Source organism: Typopeltis vanoorti, chromosome 4, assembly GCF_054136105.1.
Source record: "Typopeltis vanoorti isolate ZY-2024b chromosome 4, IOZ_Tvanoo_1.0, whole genome shotgun sequence".
NCBI classification, from domain to species: domain Eukaryota; kingdom Metazoa; phylum Arthropoda; class Arachnida; order Uropygi; family Thelyphonidae; genus Typopeltis; species Typopeltis vanoorti.
The window spans coordinates 50,179,608-50,207,272 of NC_143552.1; the positions used below are offsets into that span (position 1 = coordinate 50,179,608).

At 34.3% G+C, this 27,665-nt stretch overlaps 1 protein-coding gene across 2 annotated transcripts in view; it reads right to left on the minus strand.

Moving 5' to 3' along the window:
- Grx3 (Glutaredoxin 3) overlaps positions 1-27,665 on the minus strand; it is a 148,797-nt gene that overhangs the window by 108,781 nt on the left and 12,351 nt on the right. For both annotated transcript variants that reach the window (XM_090391139.1, XM_090391140.1), the window contains exons 2-4: positions 20,287-20,401; positions 15,317-15,391; positions 4,606-4,722 (exon numbers count right to left, since the gene is read on the minus strand). In XM_090391139.1, the coding sequence (XP_090247265.1) occupies positions 4,606-4,722; positions 15,317-15,391; positions 20,287-20,401 (307 nt within the window). The remainder of the gene's footprint in view (positions 1-4,605; positions 4,723-15,316; positions 15,392-20,286; positions 20,402-27,665) is intronic.

Below are 27,665 nucleotides of genomic sequence, written 5' to 3' on the forward strand. Positions count from 1 at the left end.
CTCTTAATGAAGGTGTTTGTGACGCAACAGATAGCGAGTCATTCACCACCAGCCTACAAAGCCATCTCCAGGATGTACAAAAGGAGGGGAAAACTACCAGCACACAGGAGAAAAAGTCTGCGGTCACTCGTAAGTACTTATATTATAAATTTTTGGTGATCAGAATGGGATACGTCAATGAAAATCAGCACAAATTAATTTAATGATGTTTATGTTTTAACTGATGTTTAATTAATTATTCATTAATAATTAATGATCAAATATTAATTAATAATAAAAAAATCAGCTAAATTAACAATTAATTATTAATACGTCAGAGGCCCTTGGTTACAAAATAACCAAGTCACGGAACACCTTGGTTACAAAATAACCAAAGTGTTCTGTGAAAATGTCAGGATTTGTGAAGTGTTCCGTTGTAGGAAAAGTTTGGGAAACACTGCCATAGAGCAAGACCTCACATCCATGTATCTAAGACCAAAGAAGTCTAAGGTGCAATTGTGGGCATTGCTGGAATTACCTCACCTCCGGCAACTCTCCAGCATCTGGTGGATCCAATGCCTCGGAGAATACAGGTACATTCCTGTGTAAGAATGTACACTCCATTGAGTGTACATTCTTACAATTTTCAGTAGTGACCCCGTATTTTCTCTCCCTTCCTACCTGGTACTGAAAAAGTCCCCACTTCTCAGTCCTATAAAACCTCTTTAATAATTTGTATGCGTCTATCGTGTCTCCTCTTTTTTTTTTTTTTCCCCCTATCAGCAAGTTTTTGAAGCCCACAGACTTTCACTCTAGGGAGCATTCCACAGATGTGTCACAATCTTTGTCACTCACCTCTCAATCTTCACCACCATTTCTTCATCCCCACAGAATCCAGGTAACCAGATGGTTTGAATATCAAACCATCTGGTAAAAAAAATGAAATTAACAGGTTAAGCTCATTTTTTTTAACCCAAATATATAAAGCTCACAGGCCCTAAACAATTATCATATAGTTTTTTTTTTCATTTTAAGAGTGATATTAGTCTGTTTAGCAAGATGAAAGAAAAAAGTGTGCAACCTGTTTTAGCAGTGGATTCAAACAAAGCCTCCTGATACTACATTTATTGCTGTACATAAAAATACATATCACTAGTAAACAAAGCGATGAAAGTGAGAATTTTGAAATTTGGAAGACTGATCTATATACTGTATTTGAAAGGCAGAGGGATTCAGCATTCTTGTAAAGACAAAGAGATCATGAAGACAATTAGTTGTTTTAATAGCAACAAAGCTCAAAAATGAATTCGTTCACGTTTGGCCAACAGTAAGTTATTTCTTCATCATCATCAAATTCCTGCCTTGTACCCTCAAGGGGTATACAGGATATGATAGTACTACATGAAAAAAATTACATCATTACTAACTTCCTATCTACAATTTTCCTCCAAATCAGTCTGTTACTTGTCAAGACTCCAACATTATCAGATCTTATATTTCTATCATCTAAGGCACTTTGTACCATATCAATCCACCTATATCTTGGTTTTCCTCTGGGTCGTTTTGCTGCAAACCTGGCAGAGAACACTTGTTTTGCTAATCTTTCTTTGCCCATTCTGTTTAAGTGACCATACCACCTGAGATTAGCTCTGCTAACGCATTCCTGGATGCTGACAATGTCAAGTTCTTTCCTAATATCCTCATTTTTAATATGATATTGCCATTGATGCAATCTGTTCACGCCTATAATCTTTCTCAGGACTCTCATATCTGCAGTCTCTAGTCTTTGGTCAAGTGTTTTACTTCTAACCCAGCTCTTAGATCCATAAGTTAAAACTGGTTTGAACACTGTCTTGTATACAGCTAATTTAATGTTCTGACTAATTTCTCTCTTATTCCATATGAATTTATTCAATTGACTTCCCACCATACCAGCTTTGCTGATTCTGTTGTCTATTTCTATATTTAATTTACCATCTTCACTAAAAATCGTGCCTAAGTAGCTGAAATGTTTTACTTGTTCCACAGGTTCTCCATTCAAAACACAGTTGACATTTTCAATGATTCTGCCCATTTTCATTGTCTTTGTCTTTTTAATGCTGACCTTCATACCATATCTATTACGACAGTTATTCAATTTAGTCAGAGAATCTTGCAGACTTGTAGTGGATTTATTTAGAAGTATAATATCATCCGCATAAAGCAAAGAGCTGACATTAACATCTCCAATTTTGATATCATGTTTAATACCACTTTCCTTCATAATGTGATCCATATAGATAATGAATAACAGAGGGGATAATGTATATCATTGTCTCACACCAGATTTAACATTAAACCATCTTCCTGTACTTCCTTCAATTCCAACTGCTGACTTACAACTCAAATAAAGACTAAGTATTGCTTGATATAATGCCCAATCGACAACATATAACTGTAGTGTATTGAATAGCTTCTCTCTTGGCACCTTGTGATATGCCTTTTCCAAATTGACAAAACTTAAATACAGATCTTTGTTATATTCCCATGCTTTCTCGACTATTTTTCGTAAAGTGAAGATCTGATCCTAACAGCCTCTATTTGGCCTGAATCTAGCTTGTTCTTCACCAAGCTTTTCTTCCACAATTCTTCTCAACCATTTCTCAAGTATACTTGCATAGATCTTGCCAGGAACACTCAGTAAGGAAATACCTCTGTAATTCTCACATTCAGTTTTATTTCCCTTTTTATATATGGGTAGAATGAGAGATCTACTCCAATCATCAGGAATTTGTCCCTCTGTCCAGGCTTTCTGAACTATGCAGTGCAGCCACTGTAAGACTCTTATACCATCTTACTTCAGAATTTCTGGTCGAATATCATCTACTCCTTCTGCCTTTCCACATTTCAAGCCTTTCATGACTTTTTCTACTTCAAGTATGGATATGTATTCCTGAATACATGCCTGGTCAGTGTTTTTTACCACTGTGCTGTCATCACTGCTTATTTCATTTAGCAGTTTTTCAAAGTAATTATTCCATACTTCAAGGATATCTTTTTCTCCCGTTTTCATGTCACCTTTATCATCTCTAACTCCTTTTACAGCACTCTTTCCTCCATTCTTAAGCTTCTTCAACAACCTCCAGAATATTTTGCCACCTTCTTGATATTTATTTTCTATATTCTTGCCAAAGTCCTCCCATGACTTTTGTTTAGCTAGTTTTACACAGTGTTTAGCTTTCTTACATTTGTCTCTGTATTCTCTAAGAGCACAAGCTGACTTATTTGCCAGGAACTTTTGATATGCTTCCTTCTTTTCCTTCACTGCCTCTTACACTTCCTGTGTCCACCATGCAGTTCTAATTTTTTTATCTTTGCAGACAACTTCACCACATGTTTCTCTAGCTGAATCAATCAGGGCTTTCTTCAAGGCTTGCCATTGAATCTCCAAGGTTTGATTCCTGTTCTCAAAATTTTTCATTTTTTTCTTCAATAATCTTTGTGTATTTTAATCTACAGTTCACATCTGAGACTGCTCAACTTTCATCGCTTTAAAACTTTCTTACATGTTATTCTTTTCAATATGAAATTCAATTTTATCCTGCTCAAGACTAAATAGTGATCACCTCCAATTTCAAATCCCCTGTACACTCTGGTGTCTTGCACCAAAGTGTACAAAAGTCTCATTATAGTCAATAAGACTTTTCTTATTCTTTGCCTCTTCTCTCCATGTGAATTTGTGCACATTTTTATGTTGGAACATGGTGTTAGTAATAACCAGTCCATATCCTGAGCAGAAATCCAACAAATATTTGCCATTATTATTAGCTTTGCTCTTTTCTCCAAATTTTCCCAAAATATTTCTCTATGTCTCACAATCATTTCCTACTCTGCTATTTAAATCCCCAACAAGGACCAACTTTTCCTTTTTCATTGTATCAATTGCTTTTTCTAAAGCTTCAAAAAATTCCTCCACTTCTACCTTAGTAGAACCTTCTCTGGGACCATAGGCACAAATAAGTCTCATTGTCCAGTTCCCCATTCTCGTATTTGCCCACGTTACTCTACTTGAGACTGACTGCCATTCAAGAAGATTAGCCTCATATTTTGTGTTGAATACTATGGCTACTTCTTTTCCTTGTTTGTCATTGCCTGATAACATTTTGTATTTATTGCTAAAGATCTCACCAGTTTTTGTTTTTTTTTTGTTTCAGTCACCCCTATTATGTCGATCTGGTACTTAAATTCCTCAGCTAAATCCATTTCTTTGCCATTCAGGCTTCTTATGTTGATAGTACCGATCTTTAACTCTGGTGAGGTTGAGTTGGGGTGTGTTTTCAGATTTGTTCCAGTAGCTGACTTTTCGCTGTTCGCCCTGGTTCCCTGGCGAAATCAAAAGGGGGGGGGGGCTTGTTTAACCGGGCGATGCCCCAGCCGGCATGAAATTATATCACGTTGTAATATCATTTTTTTTATTTTGGTTTAACCAATAAGAATACAATTTGGTCGGCTAAATCCCAAATTGCCAGCCCATCCTCATTCTTTCAGTATCCAGGTAGATACCCAACAGGTTATTTCTTATGTATATATATCTAGTATCTAATATAAATAGATTTTCTATTATAATAATATTCTCTTATTACTTACACCTCTCATGATTTGTCGTTTCTTATGAACTGGAGGAGGACCGCCTGAATGTTCTCTCACTTTTCTCCTCAGTTCTGGGCCATTTGCACCAGTCACTTGGTCAACTACTGCACTATTCTACAAAAAACAACAAAACATTAATTTCCATCTTAGAATGGAAATAAAAATAAAAATTAAAATCACAAACTCCTATATTCTCTTAGGATTTCCCCCCAGAACATTCATGCATGTGTAAAACAACAGTTTGTAAAGAAGCAAACTGGTATAAAATATAATAATTAAAAAACACAATGCTTTGCCTCACTTACGTAAGACGTCAGGTGTACAAAAGAAAAACTAAAAGATAAACAAATTCAAAAGAATAGCAAGATGGCAACTGTAAAAATAGTCATAATTTAAAATTCTGAATGATTTTACAAATTGTTTATGTTAGCACATTATTAGTTTCGGTTTCAAGATATGTATTGTTGGCACTTGCGATGTGTCCATTATTGATGTTATTTTGTCAAAATGAAATGTGAAGCATTTAAAAAAAAATTATGTACTTACTGGATTTGGATAGTTGTGTTACTTTCAGAAATTTTATTGTAGTTTAAAATTATTAAGTGCTGTGTTGAGTAAACACATTCTCGTAACACTAACGGAGACAACACGTCAGCCATTATACATGGCTGATGTATAATGGATCCAGTTAATTTTGTAGTTAGATGTGTAATTTTATTTGAAGTGTATATATTATTTTTGTTTTATTAAATGTGTATATTTTGTATTTGGTCTTGATCAGTGATTTTTCGGATTCTGAAAGAAATAATAAAAATTGCACCAATCGGAATTGATCCCTTGTGCATATAAATAAAAACACTCAGAAAATAGAGATCAAATCTCTTTATAACAAAATGACGCAGCCAACGGGATTGATAAATTACCAAAACAATTGACAGAGCTGGTATAATCAATAATCTCTTATTATAACAAAAATATAATAATTAAAAAACACAATGCTTTGGCCTCACTTACATAAGACTGGTGTACAAAAGAAAAACTAAAAGAGAAACAAATCCAAAAGATTAGCAAGATGGCAACTGTAAAAATAGTCATAATTTAAAATTCTGAATGTTTTTACAAATTGTTTATGTTAGCACATTATTAGTTTCGGTTTCAAGATATGTATTGTTGGCACTTGCGATGTGTCCATTATTGATGTTATTTTGTCAAAATGAAATGTGAAGCATTTAAAAAAAAATTATGTACTTACTGGATTTGGATAGTTGTGTTACTTTCAGAAATTTTATTGTAGTTTAAAATTATTAAGTGCTGTGTTGAGTAAACACATTCTCGTAACACTAACGGAGACAACACGTCAGCCATTATACATGGCTGATGTATAATGGATCCAGTTAATTTTGTAGTTAGATGTGTAATTTTATTTGAAGTGTATATATTATTTTTGTTTTATTAAATGTGTATATTTTGTATTTGGTCTTGATCAGTGATTTTTCGGATTCTGAAAGAAATAATAAAAATTGCACCAATCGGAATTGATCCCTTGTGCATATAAATAAAAACACTCAGAAAATAGAGATCAAATCTCTTTATAACAAAATGACGCAGCCAACGGGATTGATAAATTACCAAAACAATTGACAGAGCTGGTATAATCAATAATCTCTTATTATAACAAAAATATAATAATTAAAAAACACAATGCTTTGGCCTCACTTACATAAGACTGGTGTACAAAAGAAAAACTAAAAGAGAAACAAATCCAAAAGATTAGCAAGATGGCAACTGTAAAAATAGTCATAATTTAAAATTCTGAATGTTTTTACAAATTGTTTATGTTAGCACATTATTAGTTTCGGTTTCAAGATATGTATTGTCGGCAGTTGCAATGTGTCCATTATTGATGTTATTTTATCAAAATGAAATGTGAAGCATTTAAAAAAAAATTATGTACTTACTAGATTTGGATAGTTGTATTGTTGGATTCTGATTATGTAAAGATTAGAGTAATTATTATTTGATTCTGAATCCAACATGATCTTCCATCACAAAGGTTAGACTTGTAAATATTATTTAATGTAAACAACTTATTTTACAATTTAATATTCATATAACTACTTTAATTTTGTCTAATATTTAATTAATTAATCAAAGATATATGTTAGTAATGAAAATACTGTATTAAATATTATTATGCTATTTTATTCATTACTATATTAATATTATAAGAACTTGTATTTGATAATTTAACTGCGCATTAATTGAAATGTAAATATTCCTTATTTATTCCTATTTGTAAAAGTTTAGCATTATGCAATACCTCAATTTTATTATAATTTTTTGGTTGTCATGGAAACGTATGTAAGTGAGCAAGCACGTTTTTGGAACACCACGTGAAGAGAAGGTTTATCGAAAAGAGTTTTAGTCAAAGAATTCACGAGAACAATTTAGGCAGGAAGAATGGAGATATATAAGCGATGAACGCTGAAATTATTAATGAATTAAGAGATAGATTAGAGAGAGAAAGGAGAGGATTGGCATCAGGTTGGAATCGGAGCAATCGACATTTGGGAATCACAGTGCGATAATAGCGAGTTGGCAAGTCACTCAAGCAGCTAATAAAGTCCACTAGTTAAGTTGTAGAATAACAATTATAGCTACGGAAGACAGCTGAGTGTCTATTAAATAGACTAGCAATACTTGAATTGAGATTTAATTTCAGGGCCCACCTTTCAAGGACACACAGAACTTTGAAGCAAACCACGAAGTTACTAAAGAATAGTAGAGCTGTAAAGCTGAAGTATACCGATAGCTGTGTTTAGAATTGTAGTGTCTAAGAATTAATTGAATGCCGGAAGAGTGAACAATTGTGCATATAAAACCTAAAGTTAAGGAATTATTGTGTTGCCCTATTTCATGAGTGATCAGTAGTACTTCATGGAGTGATCAGTAGTACTTTATGCAACAACATTTGTTTATGTGTATTGTGATTGATGATTAATTCAGTTATTGCTTAGAAGAATTATTTTAATGAGTGCCGTTTACTATTTAAAGTGTTTACAGTTATAAAAAGTGTATATGTATAAGTAGATGAAGATAGAAGATTATCGGTAAGATTATTCCAACCATTAATATTTCTATACAAAGAAGTGTGCAAGTTTCATCCTAGAATTTTCTTATATTAACAGTAACTATTGAGGAAGTTAGCTAAAGTGTATATTTAAAAGTGTTTGTTTGTGAAAAGGTATTATTGCAATTTTTGTTGTATTTGGAACTTAAGGAACTGTGAAAAGACTGTATTATAGAGACAACAGATTTACCATTGTATGAGTTGAATGATTGAATTTACCTGGGGAGTTAAAATGTTTGTGATATCTTAATTACTGATTTAAATTTAAGTGTAAAATTTGTGATTTTAAAATTAAATGTTTGTTTTTGTTTATCTAAAGTTGTATTTTGGCTGAATATCTTTTACTGCACCATTCATAAAATATTCGAACCAAAGCAGGTAAATTAAGTAAGTCAAATATACTCGGCCAGTATATATTTTAAGGAGAAATAGTTGAAGGTTGATTTTTCTTTTTATTTGAATTAGAAATCAACTCACAACTTATCAATTAGTTAAGAACATCGTAATTGTAATCATTTTGGATCCAAAGTATAGATTAATTACTGATTAAAGTGTTTACTGACCTTCATACCATATCTATTACAACAGCTATTCAATTTAGTCAGACAATCTTGTAGTGGATTTATTTAGAAGTATAACATCATCCGCATAAAGCAAAGAGCTGACATTAACATCTCCAATTTTGATATCATGTTTAATACCACTTTCCTTCATAAAGTGATCCATATAGATAATGAATAACAGAGGGGATAATGTACATCCTTGTCTCACACCAGATTTAACATTAAATCATCTTCCTGCACTTCCTTCAATTCTAACTGCTGACTTACAACTAAGTATTGTTTGATATAATGCCCCATTCACACCATATAACTGCAGCACATTGAAAAGCCTCTCTCTTGGCACCTTGTCATATGCCTTTTCCAAATCGACAAAACTTAAATACAGATCTCTGTTATATTCCCATGCTTTCGACTATTTGTCGTAAAGTGAAGATCTGATCCTGACAGCCTCTATTTGGTCTGAATCCAGCTTGTTCTTCACCAAGATTTTCTTCCACAATTCTTCTCAACCGTTTCTCAAGTATACTTGCATAAATCTTGCCAGAAACACTCAGTAGGGAAATACCTCTGTAATTCTCACATTCAGTTTTATTTCGCTTTTTATATATTGGTACTATGAGAGCTCTACTCCAATCATCGGGAATTTGTCCCTCTGTCCAGGCTTTCTGAACTGTACTGTGCAGCCACTGTAAGACTCTTATACCACCATACTTCAGCATTTCTGGTTGAATATCATCTACTCCTGCTGCCTTTCCACATTTCAAGCCTTTGATGGCTTTTTCTACTTCAAGTATGGATATGTATTTCTGACGGCATGCCTGGTCAGTGTTTTTTTACCACTGTGCTGTCATCACTGCTTGTTTCATTTAGCAGTTTTTCAAAGTAATTACTCCATACTTCAAGAATATCTTTTTCTCCCGTTTTCATTTCACCTTTTTCATCTCTAACTCCTTTTACAGCACTCTTTCCTCCATTCTTAAGCTTCTTCAACAACCTCCAAAATATTTTACCACCTTCTTGATATTTATTTTCTATATTCTTGCCAAATACCTTCCATGACTTTTGTTCAGCTAGTTTTACACAGTGTTTAGCATTTTTACATTTGTCTCTATATTCTCTAAGAGCACAAGCTGACCTATTTGACAGGAACTTTTGATATTCTTCCTTCTTTTCCTTCACTGCCTCTTTAACTTCCTGTGTCCGCCAGGGAGTTCTGATTTTTTTATCCTTGCAGACAACCTCACCACATGCCTCTCTGGCAGAATCGATCAATGTTTTCTTCAGAGTTTGCCACTGAATCTCCAAGGTTTGATTCCTGTTCTCAAACTCTTTCATTTTTTCTTCAATAATCTTTGTGTATTTTAGTCTACAGTTCACATCTGAGACTGCTCAACTTTTATATGCTTTTAATCTTACATGTTATTCTTTTCAACATGAAATTCAATTTTATCCTGCTCAAGACTAAATAGTGATCACTTCCAATTTCAAATCCTCTGTACACTCTGGTGTCCTGCACCAGGGAGAAAACATCACTATCAACAATAACATACTCAATGAGACTTTTCTTATTCCTTGCCTCTTCTCTCCATTCGAATTTGTGCACATTTTATGTTGGAACATGGTGTTAGTAATAACCAGTCCATGTCCTGAGCAGAAATCCAACATATATTTGCCATTATTATTAGCTTTGCCCTTTTCTCCAAATTTTCCCAAAATATTTTTGTATGTCTCACAATCATTTCCTACTCTGCTATTTAGATCCCCAACAAGGACCAACTTTTCATTTTTCATTGTCTCAGTTGCTTTTTCTAAAACCTCAAAAAATTTCTCCACTTCTACCTTAGTAGAACCTTCTGTGGGACCATAGGCACAAATAAGTCTCATTGTCCAGTTCCCCATTCTCATATTTGCCCACATTACTCTTCTTGAGACTGACTGCCATTCAAGAAGATTAGCCTCGTATTTTGTGTTGAATACTATGGCTACTCCTTTTCCTTGATTGTCATTGCCTGAATATAACATTTTGTATTTACTGCTCAGAAAGATCTCACTAGTTTTTGTCTTTTTTGTTTCAGTCACCCGTATTAATGTCGATCTGGTACTCATCTAATTCCTCAGCTAGCTCCATTTCTTTGCCATTCAGGCTTCTTATGTTGATAGTACAGATCTTTAACTCTGGTGATGTTGAGATGGGGGTGTGTTTTCAGATTTGTTCCAGTAGCTGACTTTTTGCTGTTTGCCCTGGTTCCCTGGCGAAAACAACGGGGGGGCCTTGTTTAACCGGGCAACGTCCCAGCCGGCATGAAATTTTGTCATGTTGTACCATCATTTTTTATTTTGGTTTAACCAATAAGAATACAATTTGGTCAGCTAAATCCCAAATTGCCAGAGAAATTTTATTGTAGTTTAAAATTATTAATTGCTGTGTTTTGCAAACACATTCTCGTAACACTAACGGAGATGACACGTCAGCCATTATACATGGCTGATGTATAATGGATCCAGTTAATTTTGTCGTTAGCTGAGTAATTTTATTTGAAGTGTATATATTATTTTTGTTTTTTTAAATGTGTATAATTTGTATTTGGTCTTGAGTCAGTGATTTTTCGGATTCTGAAAGAAATAGTAAAAATTGCAACAATCAGAATTGAACCCTTGTGCATATAAATAAAAACACTCAGAAAATAGAGATCAAATCTCTTTATAACAAGAAAATGACACAGCCAACAGGATTGATAAATTATCAAAATAATTGGCACAGCCAGTATAATCAATAATCTCTTACAACAAAAATATAATAATTAAAAAACACAATGCTTTGGCTTCACATAAATAAGACTTCAGGTGTACAAAAGAAAAACTAAAAGAGAAACAAATCCAAAAGATTAACAAGATTTCAACTATCATAGAGTATAAACGAATACGATGATTTGAAATTACGTCTGACATATATGTTGTATTGTTGGGCACATTGTGTTCACTTTCATGTTTGCAAGTTTGGCTAGCTATAGCCAAGATATACTCTAATAAGTTGATATTAGGGTTTAGGTGTATGGGATCCATTGCCATTTCCAAAGATTCCCAAATTCTTATCTTATGTTATAACAACAGCGTATAGCAGTTCAGACTTATTCCATAAGACTCAATGTATCTCTCTCAAGGCATTTTGTAGGTCAGCTGAAGAGAGTACATGTGAAGAACATATCAGATATTATTATTCAATATCTCTGATATGTTCTTCAATGCACTGTTCAATGGATTTCTCAGTCTGTTCATGGTATGGTTTCATGCACTCACCCCATAATCAATACACACCTGGATATTTTAGAAAGTCAGGTCAAGGTTTTATGGATCAAAGCAGCAATATCACATCTTAAATAAAGAGAGTGAATGCTGCTTTGATTTTATGTTCTTTGAGGATTTTTGCAAGTTTTATGGAAAGAGAACAAATATGGTAGAGAAATAAAACCTTTGATTTCCTCATCAGTGGAAGTGTTTCAAATGGTGTGCTGGCTGAAAAGACTTGACACGATACATTCATTGTAGCCATTTGTAGAAAGCTGTTTTTTAAAAACTGGAGTTTTTTAGCTAGTTCATTTTTGTCAGTAATAAGGAGGAAGGCTCTTGCTACTAGTATTAAAATAATATCCAATTTTTGAGGTCTACAATGGTAAGAAGAGTTATGCAGATATCTGCCAGTATGTGTTGGATTTCGAAAGATGGAGACTTAATTTACAGATTTTTGTTTAGTTAGTTTCCATGTGTTAAGGTTTAAGTGAAGGGAGGACATCATACTCCAGAAATGGAAGTGAACCATTTGATTACAACTCATAACTAAATTTTATCGTGGGGTGTTGGCTATTGAGATACTCAAAAAAATTCAAAGGTGAAGATTTTCCATACATATCATTGACATAATGTTTCCATAATTTACGCTTGAGAAACAGATATCTGTATATCTGTTTCTCAAGCATAATTTAAGCTTGAGAAACAGATCTTTTGTGTGTGTGGAGGGGGAAAAACAAGTTTGCCCCGTCCACACACACAAAAAAATAATCAAAAATTCGACTGGTGTTGGATTTTGGATTACTTTAGTTTTGATTATTTCGCTCCTTGTTGAGCAATAAGTTGCCATTATATTTTCTACTTAAATAATGGAAAAATAAATATAAAAATAAAAAGTAACAAACAATGATCAGATGGTTGAAAGGTATCAGTGAGTAACCCCCCCCTCTCCAGTTCCTTTAAAAACATACTGATCAAGTACATAATAGCATTTACACACTGATGAATACTGGCATGTGCAAAAATGTAACTGTAATGGGATAGGAATGTTTATTTTTTTATCATTTTTTTTTTCTATAAAGAGATTGTTTTACACTAAGTGTTAATTACACAAGAGTTTATTAATATTTGTGCAATGACTTAACTATTTCGTTTAGAATCCGTAAAATTATTAACTCAAGTACCAAATAAAAAATTATATACATTCAATGAAACAAAAACATTATCTACTTAGTAATATTGATATTGCATTAATAACTAGATCCAAGGCCTTCTAAAATAAGTCTACACTTTAGATATCTCATCTTAAAAGAATACAATCATTCACTGTGACTCTTTCTATAACTGGTTTGTTTAACATATACTTAATCATATAAATTAAAGATACCAAGAAATGATATACTTGGTTTAATCCTTTATCCAAGTGTAAGCAAACAAGTTTGTGCCTGAACTATTTTCAGGACTGAGGCATCTTGTGGTAAAAGCGTGACTTCACATCACTTGCTTTAGTATCCCGTAATGCAAAGCACATATCCTTATAGGTATGTATAATGCTATGCATTATGGGAAGGGTCTTGTTTGCTTACACTTGGATAAAGGGTTAAACCAAGTATATAATTTCTTGGTATCTTTAATTTATAGTATAACCAAGTGAAAACACTTTCAACAATATACTTAATCATGTCATGTCTACCGGACTAAACCTGGTCAGGTGGACATGGCCGATTCGGCCTGGCTGGCCGAGTGGTCAGCGTATCGCTCTCGCTAGCCAAAAAGGCTGCGGGTTCGAATCCCATTGTAGGCATGGATGTTTGCGATTATCTGTGAAAATATTAGTGGTGGTAGGCGGTAGATGGCATTGGCATAATTTCAGTTTGGTGGATTGAGTGGTGGAAGCAAAGTTCTAGAGTAGGTGCCCTCCCTCAATGAGTCTTTGTTTCTTTGCTTTCTGTTTCTGCACTTTCTTTCCTTCTCAATGTTCTTTACAGGTTGAGACATGTGTACACTTCTGACAAAAATGTACCCTTCACCAAGATCCAGAAGTAAGGATAGGAAAAACTCAACCAGTAACAACAACACAGAATTATATCCGTGCTCTGTCTTAATCCTTTTTTTTTTTTTTGGTGGTTGGTATCCAGAATTCCACATGGCTACAGATATTGTGGAAATCTGGATGATGTTTTTGAAATTGTAGTTGCAGCCTAGACAATATATTGTGTTACATACAGCACTGCATCATTGATAGGCATTGGACTGAATGATTCAACATTAAATTTTGTAAGATGGGAAAATGTACTGGTCAATTGTCTACATGGAGTTCATGGAGGAAGTTCCTGTGGGGAATAATGCAAAATACAGGGAAATTATAATTTCCATAAATAATCTCTTCAACATCCCACATGAGCAGTGGAAACAATGGCAAGAGAGTGAGTAGATACACAAAAGAATGTACTATGTCCATTATTAAGAAGAGGGTTGTGGTTGTTATCACAAAGCATGCACTCAACAATCTGGCTTAAACCATTTGTACTGGCACAACCCTACACAGCATTGTGTACATTAAAGTTACTCATAAGTAACTTTATTGAGACAACTGCAATATGAAATTATTAAGGTCGATCTCAGAACCTGGTGGTAAATAAATGGAAAGGAACATATTGTAATAAGACAGGTAGATTTATTTAGCACATGATGATACAGGGATGTGCAGCACCATCTCAATCACCCCTTCCCCATTTTTATCCTGGCTCAGAACTGACATATAGCTGACGAATCAGACTTATGGGTCTTAAATATTCCTAACTGTAATCTCTGTGTGTGTGTGTGTGTGTGTGTGTTTACAGGGCCAGTTTGGGGGACAAAAAACTTGAGTTTCCAGGTGAAAGCTCCTATCTTCATATGAGACCAGCTAACTCGCCTTTCATCAAAAAAGACCAGATAAAAGTTCCTCATGTCATGGACGGGAATTGAACCCAGGTCTTTCTGACCAAAGGACTTTGCCTATATTGACTGAGCTATGGAGGCTCGAGCAGTGTGTTAAGCTGGATGTGCAGAAAAAGAGTATAGTTACCCATTAAGATAGTGGATGTGCAAAAGAGTATCGTTGCCCACTAAGATAGTGACTCCGTCCATACTTCTTTTTCTACACATCCAGCTTAAAAGCTCCAGTTCAGTCCTTATAAGTATAGTGAAAGGCCTTAAGGTGGGAAACAAGACAGGCTTGATTTTTGCAGAAGTGATACATTAGTTTAAATTAATGTCACTTACCTGAAATCTTCATAGCTAACTAAATTTGTGCATTAAAATCACACCATTAACATCAAAACTAACATCAAACTTCAGCAGTCAGTTAACTTTATAACTGATTGCCCTCAATTAGCTGATGAACAATTAGCTCACATTAGTGAGCCTAACTAAGAGAAGGTTAAGTGATTGGTTAGTTAGTGTGAACAAATCAGCTATCTAACTAAGCAGACCTAATGTCCATCATTAAAATAAAAATATTTAAATAGATATTTTACTTTAATATATTCAAAAATTTATAAATTAAATGAAAATGTAACGTTACATAATTTTTTTTTCCAGCATTCAATATTAAAATCAATGGACACAAACGGTAATTGTTTAGGATGCAGTCTGAATAATGTGGTTAATCCATGTATTAAAAAACTTTCAACAAATGTTAGGAAGAAATTAATTTGGTATTAAAAGGTCCAAAATTAATTCTTACTCTGAAAAACAGGACAGTTGGCACATATGTTACACCATTCTGCTGAGTGATCTCTTGTAATTCTTCTGCTTCAATCTGGATAAAGAATAATAAGTACATTATTAGTGCTGAATGCATAATCTTTGTGTAGATAAATTTGGACTGAATATTAACCACTTTACTGGCCATTATGGATCAAATACGCATCCTCGTACGCTTCGTATCCATCATATATTTCAATGTAATATCAATCAATGGTATTACAATTTTAATATGCACTTCGCATCCATGATAATCTTGACATCTATAGACATCTTGGCCGGTAGCGTGGTTAAATGTGAGGTGAGTTAAGCAATTAGAAAATAAATTAAACTCCTGATGATACAACAAAAATGTTTTAAATTTCTCCATATTTTCTTTGTGGTATTAACACCATATAAGGACAAAAAGTATGACTTCATTATATTTGAACAGTATCTTTGGAGCAAAAATACTTCTTGGAAAACAAGCGACATAATCAAATAGCTAGTTGAAGCAATTCAAATTATAAGAGAAAAGCAAGAACTAAACATTAATACAGAACCAAGCTGTTTAAGGTAATAATAGCTACAACCTTCATAACATACAGCAATCTCTCAATTATCCAATTTCATATGAACAATCTTTTCATTATCCAATCCTCACATGGGTTGGTGTCGACTGATTTCTGGTATAGTACCACATAACTGTACCTTTGGTTAACCAACTGGTAAATTGTCTCCTGATCTGCCTGAATAATTGAGGGATTGCTGTACATGAAACAATACATACAGGATCACAGGAAAGTATTCCCATCACACTTTATCTTTTGTGACTCTCATCCACCAAAGTTTTTTTTTTGTAAATCTACACATACATGAGCTAAGAATTTTTTTCCCTATTTCTATTAATTTAAGGTGTGTATGTGTTGTTGTTTTTTTTACATAGTCCAGCAACCCTGCTCTAGAGGCCACACAAAACTTTTTTCAAGCCTCTTCAGGCCTCCAAATAAACATGATGGTAGTCTCATGCGAGGCAATGAAATTCACTGTCACCTAAAGACAATCACAAACAACCATGCCCATGGTGAGATTCAAACCTACAGCCTGTTATAATTGGAAAGCAAGTATGCTAACCACTCAGCCAACCAGGCCAGCATATCTTGAGGTACATCTGAAAAGATTAGATTACCCAGGTACCATGTAATCTTCACACCACTTTTAAAACACATATACAGGAGTAACTCCTTAGGAGAATGGATGTTCCTGCATTGATCAGAAATGCAATGGATCTGTCAAGTTGGCCTACTTCTGGAAGAACTATTCACATCTGCCTTCTTAAGAAATGATAAATTAATGAATTATTTTTCAAAACTTTTGGTTTCTATCTTATAGTGAAATAAGATAGAAATAAAGTTTTCATCAATGGATGAAACCTTAATACAGCATCTATGGATTAATAATATCCTTACAATCTGTTGAATTAAAGAATTACATAAGATGAACTTCACTGTAGTAATCTGAACTAGAAGACCATACTTTAGATATCCATTCAACAAAAATCAGGCAGAAGAAAATTACAATTTACACAGAAGCTGTTACAAATCTGATCCTATGGCGTCCTCACTAATCTCAAACATAAAACACTTCCCTAATCTACACTTGCCTGGTTAATCAAGTGGCTAGCATATCTGCTTTCTAACCAACAGACTGAGATGATCTTTATTGATTGCCTTCAAGTGGGAGATGAATTTCATCAGTCAGTGTGAAACTGCCACTCCACTTATTGGAGACCTGAAGTGGCTTGACGAAGGTCTACGTTTATTCTCTAGGAAAAGGTTTCCAAATGATGTAAAAGATAAATAAAAATACAAATTAAAAAAAAAAAAATCCTTGGCGCAATGATGACAGTGCTAATGTATTATAATTCTACAACCTTTCATGGGTGGGAGTTATATGTATATAAGAGTAATTCTTTCTTTTAAGGTTACACAGTGATCAGCATTCATATTTATGAATTTAGGGACACGAAACACGTGTTGAAAAGATTATTTTACTAATTATTAATAAAATAACAACTGGACGTTTCGACACCTGTATCGAGGTCATCATTAGAAGGATACATGTGTATAGGAACCAAGCTACATGCTGTTGCACTCTATAAAGATAAATTCAATCTACATTATTGTTAACTAATCTTTTTCTTAGCCTGACCTCTAGTGATAAAAAAATAAATAAAAACTGCAATAAACTCTGCTAAAGTCCTCACATACTAAGATACTTCTGGAATTGTACAGTTCATATTGTTATATTACGATTTTCTTCTGGATTTGTACAGTACAGATTACTATTGAATGTTCAGGAAAAAAAAAAAAAAACACTTCAAGTCTTCTTGTATTGAGATTTTTCTTTGTGGTTGCTATGAAGGTTGCAGATGGGTCCTCCACATTCTTGGATGGTTAGACCATCGTTTTTATTCAGATTATGTTTGAGCATTTCACATGCTTCTTTGAATTTCTGCTCGAACCAGGTTTTGGTGCAGTGTAGGGATTCGGTACCTTTCCAATCAATTCTGTGGTCACAAAGGCCGGTTTTTCCAAAATGGAGGTATTTAATGTGTCGTTTGTGTTCATCCTTCCTGATTGGGATGGTTCGCCCTGTTTCCCCTATGTATGGTATGTTACATGTGCACTGTATTTTGTTAAACCCCGGGGTGGGCTAGGTGCAGCAGAGGATCCTTGGAAGAACTGAGTAGGTGTCTTAATTTTGTCGGGGGTTTAAAGGTGGTTTTGATGTATTTATGTAGTGTTCTGTCTATTTTTTCGGAAATGCCTCTAACATATGGTATGGCAATAGCATTCTTGAAATCTTTTTGTTATTAATGATATCTCTGTGGAGGATCTTGTGAATGGTTTTTATACTGTATCCATTTTTTATAAAGGTATGTTTGATGATCTCATATTCATGGTTAAGAGCTTGTTCATTTGAACAAATAGTTTGAGCTTTGTGTTTAAGGGTGCTTATGACCCCTAGTTTTTGTGTTGGGTGGTGATAAGAAGTTTTGTGTATGTACTGGCCTGTGTGTGTGTAGGTTTGCAGTAGACTGAGAAGGAGAGACAGCCTGAAGGAAACGTGTGACAAGTGTGTCTAGGAATGGAAGAGAGTTGTTTTTTCCCCTATTTCAATGGTGAATTGGATGCGTTTGTGTTGTTTGTTCAGGTGACTAAGGAATGTATTTAGTGCTTCGCGACCATGAGGCCAAATGGCGAAAATATCGTCGACGTATCTGAGCCAAATTTTGGGCCTTAGGCACACCGACTCTAGAGTTCATTGCTCAAAGTCTTCCATATAAAAGTTCGTTATTGGGGGAGGTGGGAGGAGTGGTGAGCCCGTGGCTGTACCCTCTTTTTGAAGGTAAAAATTGTTTTGCCACACAAAACACCCAGAGCAGAGTACGTAGGCAAGCCGTGATGTCGTGTGGAAATATGTTCTGTAAGAGCAAGATAGTATCATTGATTGGGACATTGGTGAAAAGGGAAGTTATGTCAAAGCAGACTAATAGATCTTGGTCATTGAGTGTAATGTTTTTAATTTTGTTTATGAAATATGTATTTTTTTTTATATAGGAAGGGGAATGACCTACCAATTCCTTGAGTGTGTGGCCACTAATTTTTTGCCTAAGTGGTAATTCAGGCTGTCGATTCCTTCCACAATTGGATGTAATGGTGTGTTTGTTTTGTGTACTTTTAGCAGGCCATAAATTCTGGGTATATAAGAGTAAGGTTGCATTAATTCCTCCAAAATTTAGGAAACTATTATTCTAAGATAATCTTCTACACATCATATATCATGTTCAAGAGAATGCATGCTATAACTTTGGCTATTATTTTTCTGTTACAATTTGAATTATTTCCACCAGTTAGTGGACTTTATCTTATATGATTAAGTGAGACAAAAAATTCATTGCAATAAGCGAATTTCATGATTGATAAGCAGTCAAGAACAGTTTATTTCAATAAAATTATCTAAATTATTCTATAAAGAAGCATAATAGCAACATAAGTTGCTATTATAAACATATCCACATGTGGTATTTTAATAAAGATTATGTAAAAAGTGTTCATGCCTTCCTCTATCAAGGTCAAATACCTATGTAAAAATAAACATGAAAAAAGTTCTATATTCAATCTGTAAACTTTTAGATTCACTATTTTGCTTTCACATTCACAATCGTCACTTTTCCTTTTTTTTGGTGGATATTAACTATTTAAACAATTCACTAATTCAAAAAATTATATTGAATCACTAAAATTCACTTTCAAAAAATTCTTCAAATGTTCTGAAATCCTAAAACATTCTCCTTGTGCAATTTCATGAATATTTTCATGCACATCTTTTGACATTGGTGCTTATCTGTATGATGCATCTTGCTCGCCTGCATAGATGAGATGGTTAAAGATCTGTTTTCTGTTTTTTCAGACTCAATGGGAAAAAAAAAAAATAGAAAGAAAGAAAAAACCTAATTAGCATATAACCCACTCCTCTTGCTACTATCCAATTTTATCATAGTTCCAATTTCAAAGTGTAAACACATGTCTGTGACTGCAATGATTTAATGACCATTACTATTATGGTAGATGAAAGCCCGGCATGATAACTGTCAGTAACTGGCGATAAAATAATTAACAGAGATCCCCCTCCCCTCTGATGCTATGAACAAATCCAACACTCTTTGACCTCAAGTTCCTTCATTCACATGCTGTTTGAGTTTTTTCGCAGCAGTTCAATAAATTCCTCTTCATACTTATGAGATTTCTCTTTTAGCCAATCAATGTTTGGATAATTAAACTATGATATGGAATAATATGAATGATACTATGAAATTAAATATAACCAATATATGGAATATTTCCATTATTCTATACAAAATATTAAATCATGGGCAATAAAAATATAGTTATAAATACGATTTACCTTAAGAAAAATGACATATCTGTATGCTCTCATTTTGGCAAGTTCTTCTATGAAATCATTCACTATATCACACAGTGGTGTCCATTCTGCCCAGAAGTGTGCAACAATCAGATGTCTAAATGCAAAATACTTTTATATATATATATATATATATATATATATAAAATGAAAGATTTTGTTTCTTTAATTTACATATATATTAGCAAAAATAATTTATCCTATTTATATTACAGAACAAATTTCATGCATCCTATAGGTTCGAGTCTGGTATAACTGTATAAGTTGCAGATGCAATGCTCTCTGGCTCATTTTCTTCCCTCCAAAGTTGAACCCTTAATTAGTCACATGTGGCACATTTGACCCCAAAATTAAAGTTATGTTTCTTTAATTTCTCAATATTTTTATTTATTATAAGGTTGATTATGGTGAGTAAAATGAAATAAACAAATCATTAATATTGCTTTATTTTTATATTAATTATTAAAATTTTTATTCAGTCTTAATTTTCCATACAATTATTGCATCTTACAGAAGTATGCTCATTGCAACAAAAGATCACACACTGTTCACACTTTGACTTTATTTTATGATCCTTCAATCTTGGACATATTACACAGCAGTGTCATAAAATGTAATCACTGCGACTAGAACAAGAAAATATGCATGAAAGTATAAAATAAAAAAAAAAAAATCACTCGAAAAAATCCTCACATAAGTAGTCACATAGGGTCAAAATGTGCAAAAATAATTAATTGATCCCATTTATAAGTCAAGTGGATATTAAATCCAGCATTATTTCAAAGCCAAACGTAGAAACTATGAAAGTAAAGCAAGTTAACCAGAGAGCTTATGGGAATACACTCCCAGGCATTCATGAACTGCCTTAGTATACATTCAGGAGCGCCGGCCATATATGCAATGTGTGCGACGAACACAGGCGCCAAAGAGGAGGAAATACTTAAAAAAAAAAACTTTTTTTAAAGTGATTTTTTTATTGGAGGGGGGAGGATAGGGGCACCAACTAAAGTTTTGCACACAGGTGACAGACACTACTGGCGTGCTACTGGGTATAGGGTGCCAACTAAAGTTTTGCACAGGCGCCGGACACTACTGGTGCACCCCTGTATGAACTACTTAGAAGGAAAAGGCGCCACAAAAGCATCTATATATTTGCCTTTTATTAGTCCATTCTGATAGGGTTTTGCTGATCTGACAACTGTTTCGATTTCTCCTCAGAGATCAGGAAGAAACCTTAAGAGAGCAAAAAAAAAACTCTCTCATTCAGTACTAAGGAACTTGAAATGTCAGAGAAATGCATCTTTTGTAAGTGAGCTCTCAGTCGGTGCATAAAAGTAATTACTAAAATAAAGAGCCAAAAAGCTTCAGTTTTGCAATGCAAAATTATATAAGTCAAGTGGATATTAGATCCAGCATGATTTCATCCTATTTATATTATAGAACAAATTTCATGCATCCTATAGGTTCGAGACTAGTATAACTGTGAAGGTTGCAGAAGTGAAGGAGTGAAATCACTCTTTATTCCACAACTGATTGTGCCAACGGCTGGCATGGGGGCTGCAAGAAACTCAGCTAATCAAAATCACAACAAAAATCCGTAATTGGTTTTGTCAGAAATCAAACTTGAATGACAGCACTAGGGTCAAATAAACTCCATGCAACTAATTAATTGTTCTTTCCTCTCCCTCAATCTATACTGACAATGCCTTTTACCTGAAAAGACCTGGTCTTGAGTCTTGTAAAGGACATGAAAAAGTTTCACCTCAAAACTCAAGTTTTTCATTCTACAAAACAGGCAAACCATCCAAGAAACAGACAAAATATACTGGCCACAACATAGTCTTAATGGGCAGTAATTCCAAATAACCTTTCTGTCTCGCCCTGCCAATCCCAAATGGAATAAACTTAGTACAGTGCTTAAACTTTCAGACTGTAGTACTGCTGGCAATGAAAATTTGTCACACCACACCTGTGTTCTTAATGCTAGACTCATGTAATAAACATAAATTTACAGTATTTTATAGTTTATCCTAAATTGACTATATTCAAATTCTATTACAATATTACTTAAATTAAGGGGATATTAAATCCCACATAGTTTTAAAATCGAATAAGAAACTCAAAGATTGGAATCAGAGAGTTTCTTGCCGAATATAGTAAACTGTATCGGCGACACTAGCGTTAGCAAATGCAAGTGATCCTAGTACGTAGTACAATACCGGACGACTCGTTCCAAAGGTGGGGAAAGTTCAGATCGCTATTCTTAGGTATTTTCCATAATGTAAAAACTCATTTCCTAGGAAATGTATGCTGTTATTACATTATGGAGGGAGGTCACTACCCAGACCGGTTTCAGCCTTTTTTGAGGCTTCATCAATGAGTAGCTAGACCTAATACCAAAGTGTATAGCGAAAAGAACTTATATACTCTGCGAACGAGTTATCCAAACAGGTGCAACCATTAAGTTACTTAAATATAAAGAGCTAATAAGCTTCATTTCGGTAATGAAAACATTACTTAAATTAAACAAAGATCTAGCTACTCAGTGAGTAGCTAGATCTTTGAGTTTCTTATTCAGTTTTAAAACTATGTGGGATTTAATATCCCCTTAATTTAAGTAATGTTTTCATTGCCGAAATGAAGCTTATTAGCTCTTTATATTTAAGTAACTTAATGGTTGCACCTGTTTGGATAACTCGTTCGCAGAGTATATAAGTTCTTTTCGCTATACACTTTGGTATTAGGTCTAGCTACTCATTGATGAAGCCTCAAAAAAGGCTGAAACCGGTCTGGGTAGTGACCTCCCTCCATAATGTAATAACAGCATACATTTCCTAGGAAATGTGTTTTTACATTATGGAAAATACCTAAGAATATCGATCTGAACCTTTGCAACGAGTCGTCCGGTATTGTACTATGTACTAGGATCACTTGCATTTGCTAACACTAGTGTCGCTGATACTTTATAGTTTACTATATTCGGCAAGAAACTCTCTGATTCCAATCTTTGAGTTTCTTATTCGGTTTTAAAACTATGTGGGATTTAATATTCCCTTAATTTAAGTAATGTTTTCATTGCCAAAATGAAGCTTATTAGCTCTTTATATTTAAGTAGTCTATTACAATATATATTTTTATAATTTTTATGTTAATCCAAAGCTCGTAATACTTGATAATGTAATCATTGCCATATTACTCATGGTCAATCCACAAATGGTGACACTTTAAGCATTTGCAGCAAAATAAACCAATGTTACATAAACGTTAGGCTGACAAAAGTTTTTAAAGTGCACTGTAATTTGGATGAAAATATTTTTTTACTATCAAAATATTTTGGCATGGCTCAGAGTGGGATTAATCCTATCAGTGAAATTGTCATGATGGGAAGGTTGAAAAGGCAGAATGACAAACATGGCCTACAGGTATTCGAACATGTCATTATGCTAATTTACTAATGTAAGGTGAATATAAAATAAAGATGAATTTGTGGTGCTGAGATAACTTGCTCAAGGATTACTGGTTATTGATTAGTTAATCAATAACCAAAGATGGGAACAGAAAAATATAAAATTTCTAGAAGAAAGACAAGACAAGAGATAGGAAAACGCTGTTAACGAAAGCAGAGCAATTGCTCCTGTCCATGGCAAAGATAAAAAAATAATAAAAACACCATAAAAAAATACAATACAAGTATAGTGATCTGTTATCCAACCTGCAAATGACTAAATCCTCATTTAAATTACTCTTAAATGGGTTAGCATGTCAACCAACTTCTAGTACTGTGTAATTGTAGCTTCAGTCAGCCAACCTTTCAATTACTTCAACAGTAAACTGTTTCTTAGCTGTGATCAGAGAATTGAACAATTATCACAATTACATTGAAGCTGACTAGTGTGAAACTGAGAAAAATACAAATCTTATAGGATGTTGATCAACTTAGGAATAGAGGAAAATAACTAAAAGGCAAACTGGCAAGGATAAAAGAAAACTATTCATGTTGTCACCTATGCCAGATCATGTGCCTAGAGCAGTGTTTCTCGAACCTCAGATATCCATGTACCCCTTCCTAAATTTTCATTATTGCCAAGTACTCCCTTATCAAAATAATAATAATAATAAATAAAATAAAAATATTTTGTTGTAAATGTACATCTAAATTCAAATAAGATAGACATGTAAACAAAAAAATATGCTTTATTTTTAATAGAACAAAACTGATTCATATAACTACTTTTTTTTATCAGTCGTTATCTTACGCTCTTCGCGTTGTTGCAGGGCTTGCAATGTATGTTCATATACAAAGCTGAACAAAGATTCATGCGTAATCGCCCATGAATTTTTGCAAACTATGAAGCAGTTATCACAATTTGAGTAGGAGAATTCATACATTAATATATAATTTATTGAGAAATATATATGTTTAAAATGATTACTTTTTTCTTAGTAATGATTCCATGTGTTAATGATGCATAGCCAAAAATTGCCACGTATCCCCGGGAGCACGCGTACCATACTTTGAGAAATACTGGCCTAGAGGAAGGCAGAAGTGGTACTGGAAATGGGAAGATACTGTAGAGACCACATTATTGAATGGTGATTTTTATTTAATTATTTATTTTTGATAACCAATAGGTATAGGTGCCAATGCTCATGTTTTGCTACCAGGCAGAAGTGAAAATTAAAGAGATGGGGAGGGGGGAACTAAATTATTATTATTACAGGCAACTCCAGGGAGTCATTAGACTCATCGAGGGAGGCCCCAAATCATATTCATCACAACTATTCGACATTCATACAGTATCTATCATACCTCGCCTTAAACTCATTCACTGTCACAGCATCCACCACAGACTCTGGCAGCCCATTCCACTCATTCACCACCCTAAAAGTAAAGAACCCAGCTCTAACACCTTTACTAACCACACTTTTGCCCAGTTTCCATGGATGTCCCCTAGTCCTCCCACAACCAGCCCTGTTCTCAAAAATATCTTCTGAATTAATTTTATAGAAACCCTTCAGTAATTTGAATGTCTCAATCATATCTCCCCCTCCTCTGCCTATCAACCAATTTTTGCAACCCACAAATCCTCAACCTGTTCTCATAAGGTTCATTCCACAGACCTGTTATCATCTTGGTCACTCGCCTCAGGATCCTCTCAACCTCCTCCCCCATCAAGAAGAAACCTAGGTGACCAAATCTGGGCACAGTAGTCGAGATGGGGTCTTATCAAGGCTCGATACAGAGGAACAATAACCTGCTTGTCTCTGCTTGTCAACGTATTCTTCAGCAACCAAGTGATTTGATGAGCTGATTTGGCCACTTTTGCAATGTGTCCCCTAAATTTCAATTCCTTATCCACCAACACTCCTAAATCTCGTGCCTCATCAATTTCCTGGAGTACAGTTCCACCAATGTAGTAAACTGCTGCCAATCTTTTCACCACAAAATGTATAACCTTACATTTTGACACATTAAATTGACATCCATTCTCCTTAGCCCAGACCTCCAATCTATCCAAATCATCTTGCAAAATTTTGACATCATCTGCATCATGCCCTATTCAACTTTGCATCATCCACAAACAAATGAACTGTTCCTCTCAGATCCTTTCCTATATCATTAATGAACAAATTAAACAGCAGTGGTCCAAGAACAGATCCTTGTGGCACACCACTAGTCACAGGCCATCCTGTGGACTCTACTCCTGAATAAACCACTCTCTGATATCTCTCCTTCAACCACCCTCCTATCCATCCATATTATTTACTGACATACTTCATAATATGATAAATGTCTTACATAAATGAAGTAAACACACACAGTTTATTGAGCATAAATTTATTGCAACTATATAAAAAAATAAGTAAAATGGATAAAATAATTTTATTTACAATAAAAATTTTATATAGCAAATATCAATAGATGTAATGGAAATGCAAATTTCAATAATTATACAAGTACCTCAATGGAGTCAAAAGACTCATCGCAGGAGACCCATACTAACTATTATCACACAATACTTATTATACATCTCCTTAAACTCATTCACTGTTGGGGCACTCAACTACCTCTAGCAATCTATTCCACTAATTCAACACTCCCTAAGCAAAAAATAATGTCCACATACCCTTACTAATATACAACTTACCAATAATGGTGACCACTTGTCCTCTCCCTACCCATCATGTATTGAAAAATTTTGTTTGCTTTTGTTTGTGCCAATCTTATAAAATCCCTTTAGCAACTTATAAATTTCTACCATGTTCCATCTCCTCCACCTGTCAACTAAACTCTGCAACACACAAGCCCTTAATATTATCTCATAAGGAATATTCCACAAACCTCTCAAAAGCTTGGTCACTCATCTTTTAGTCCTCTCCAACTCTTGATCCCCAAGAAACCGAGGTGAAAAAATCTGTGCACAAAGTCAAGATGCAGCCAGATCATGGCCTTAAAGAGGGATAATAACCTCCCTAATCTTTACTTGTCAATGTGTTATTTTCTTCAACAAATCAAGTAATCCTTTGAACTATTGTCCCAACTTTTGCAATATGTCCTCTGAAATGAAATTTCTATCCACCATCAACCCCAAATCCCTAGCCATGTATGTATGTGTGTGTGTGTGTGTGTGTATATATGTATATATATATATATATATATATACAGGGTGTTCGGGATAAATTTGACATATTTATAATTAATTATATTTTTCCGTAAGTTACATGTATTAACACACACTTCTCTTCATTTAAAAGTTTGGACCCTTCTTCATTCATATACAAGATGTCAGAAAGGATGGATAGCTGGAACCCACCTGAATCATGGAAGAGAATAACTTGTATCATGATGATTCGTGCCCGCCATCAAAATAAGGATATTACGACTGCTGCCCAATGCTCCCTGAATACAGTAAAAACAATCGGGCATGAACTAGAGACTTGCAATGGTGACTACGAGGATGTAGCAAGAAGAAAGATCCCTAGCAGACGATCTGATTGCGTTCGTACAGCAGAATTCCTCGCAAATCTGCAGGAACAGGTGTTGAAGAACCCTGGCATTGGAATTCGGGCTTTGTTCGTGGAGTTGCTAACTGTAGTCAAGCCCTGGATAACAAGGGTAGCCAATGGTAGGCCGTATGTATGGCAGCAGGATTCGGCCCCTTGCCACACCTCTGGGAAAAGTCAAAAATGGTTGTCTGAAAATTTCTACGACTTCACCAGTTCAAATGTTTGGCCTCCAAACTCCCCAGACCTTAACCCCATGGATTATTTTGTATGGGGCGCAGTTGAAAAAGACACCAATCGCACTTCTAGTAATACAAAAGCCCAGTTAATGGATAAAATTAAAACAGTTTTTGCGG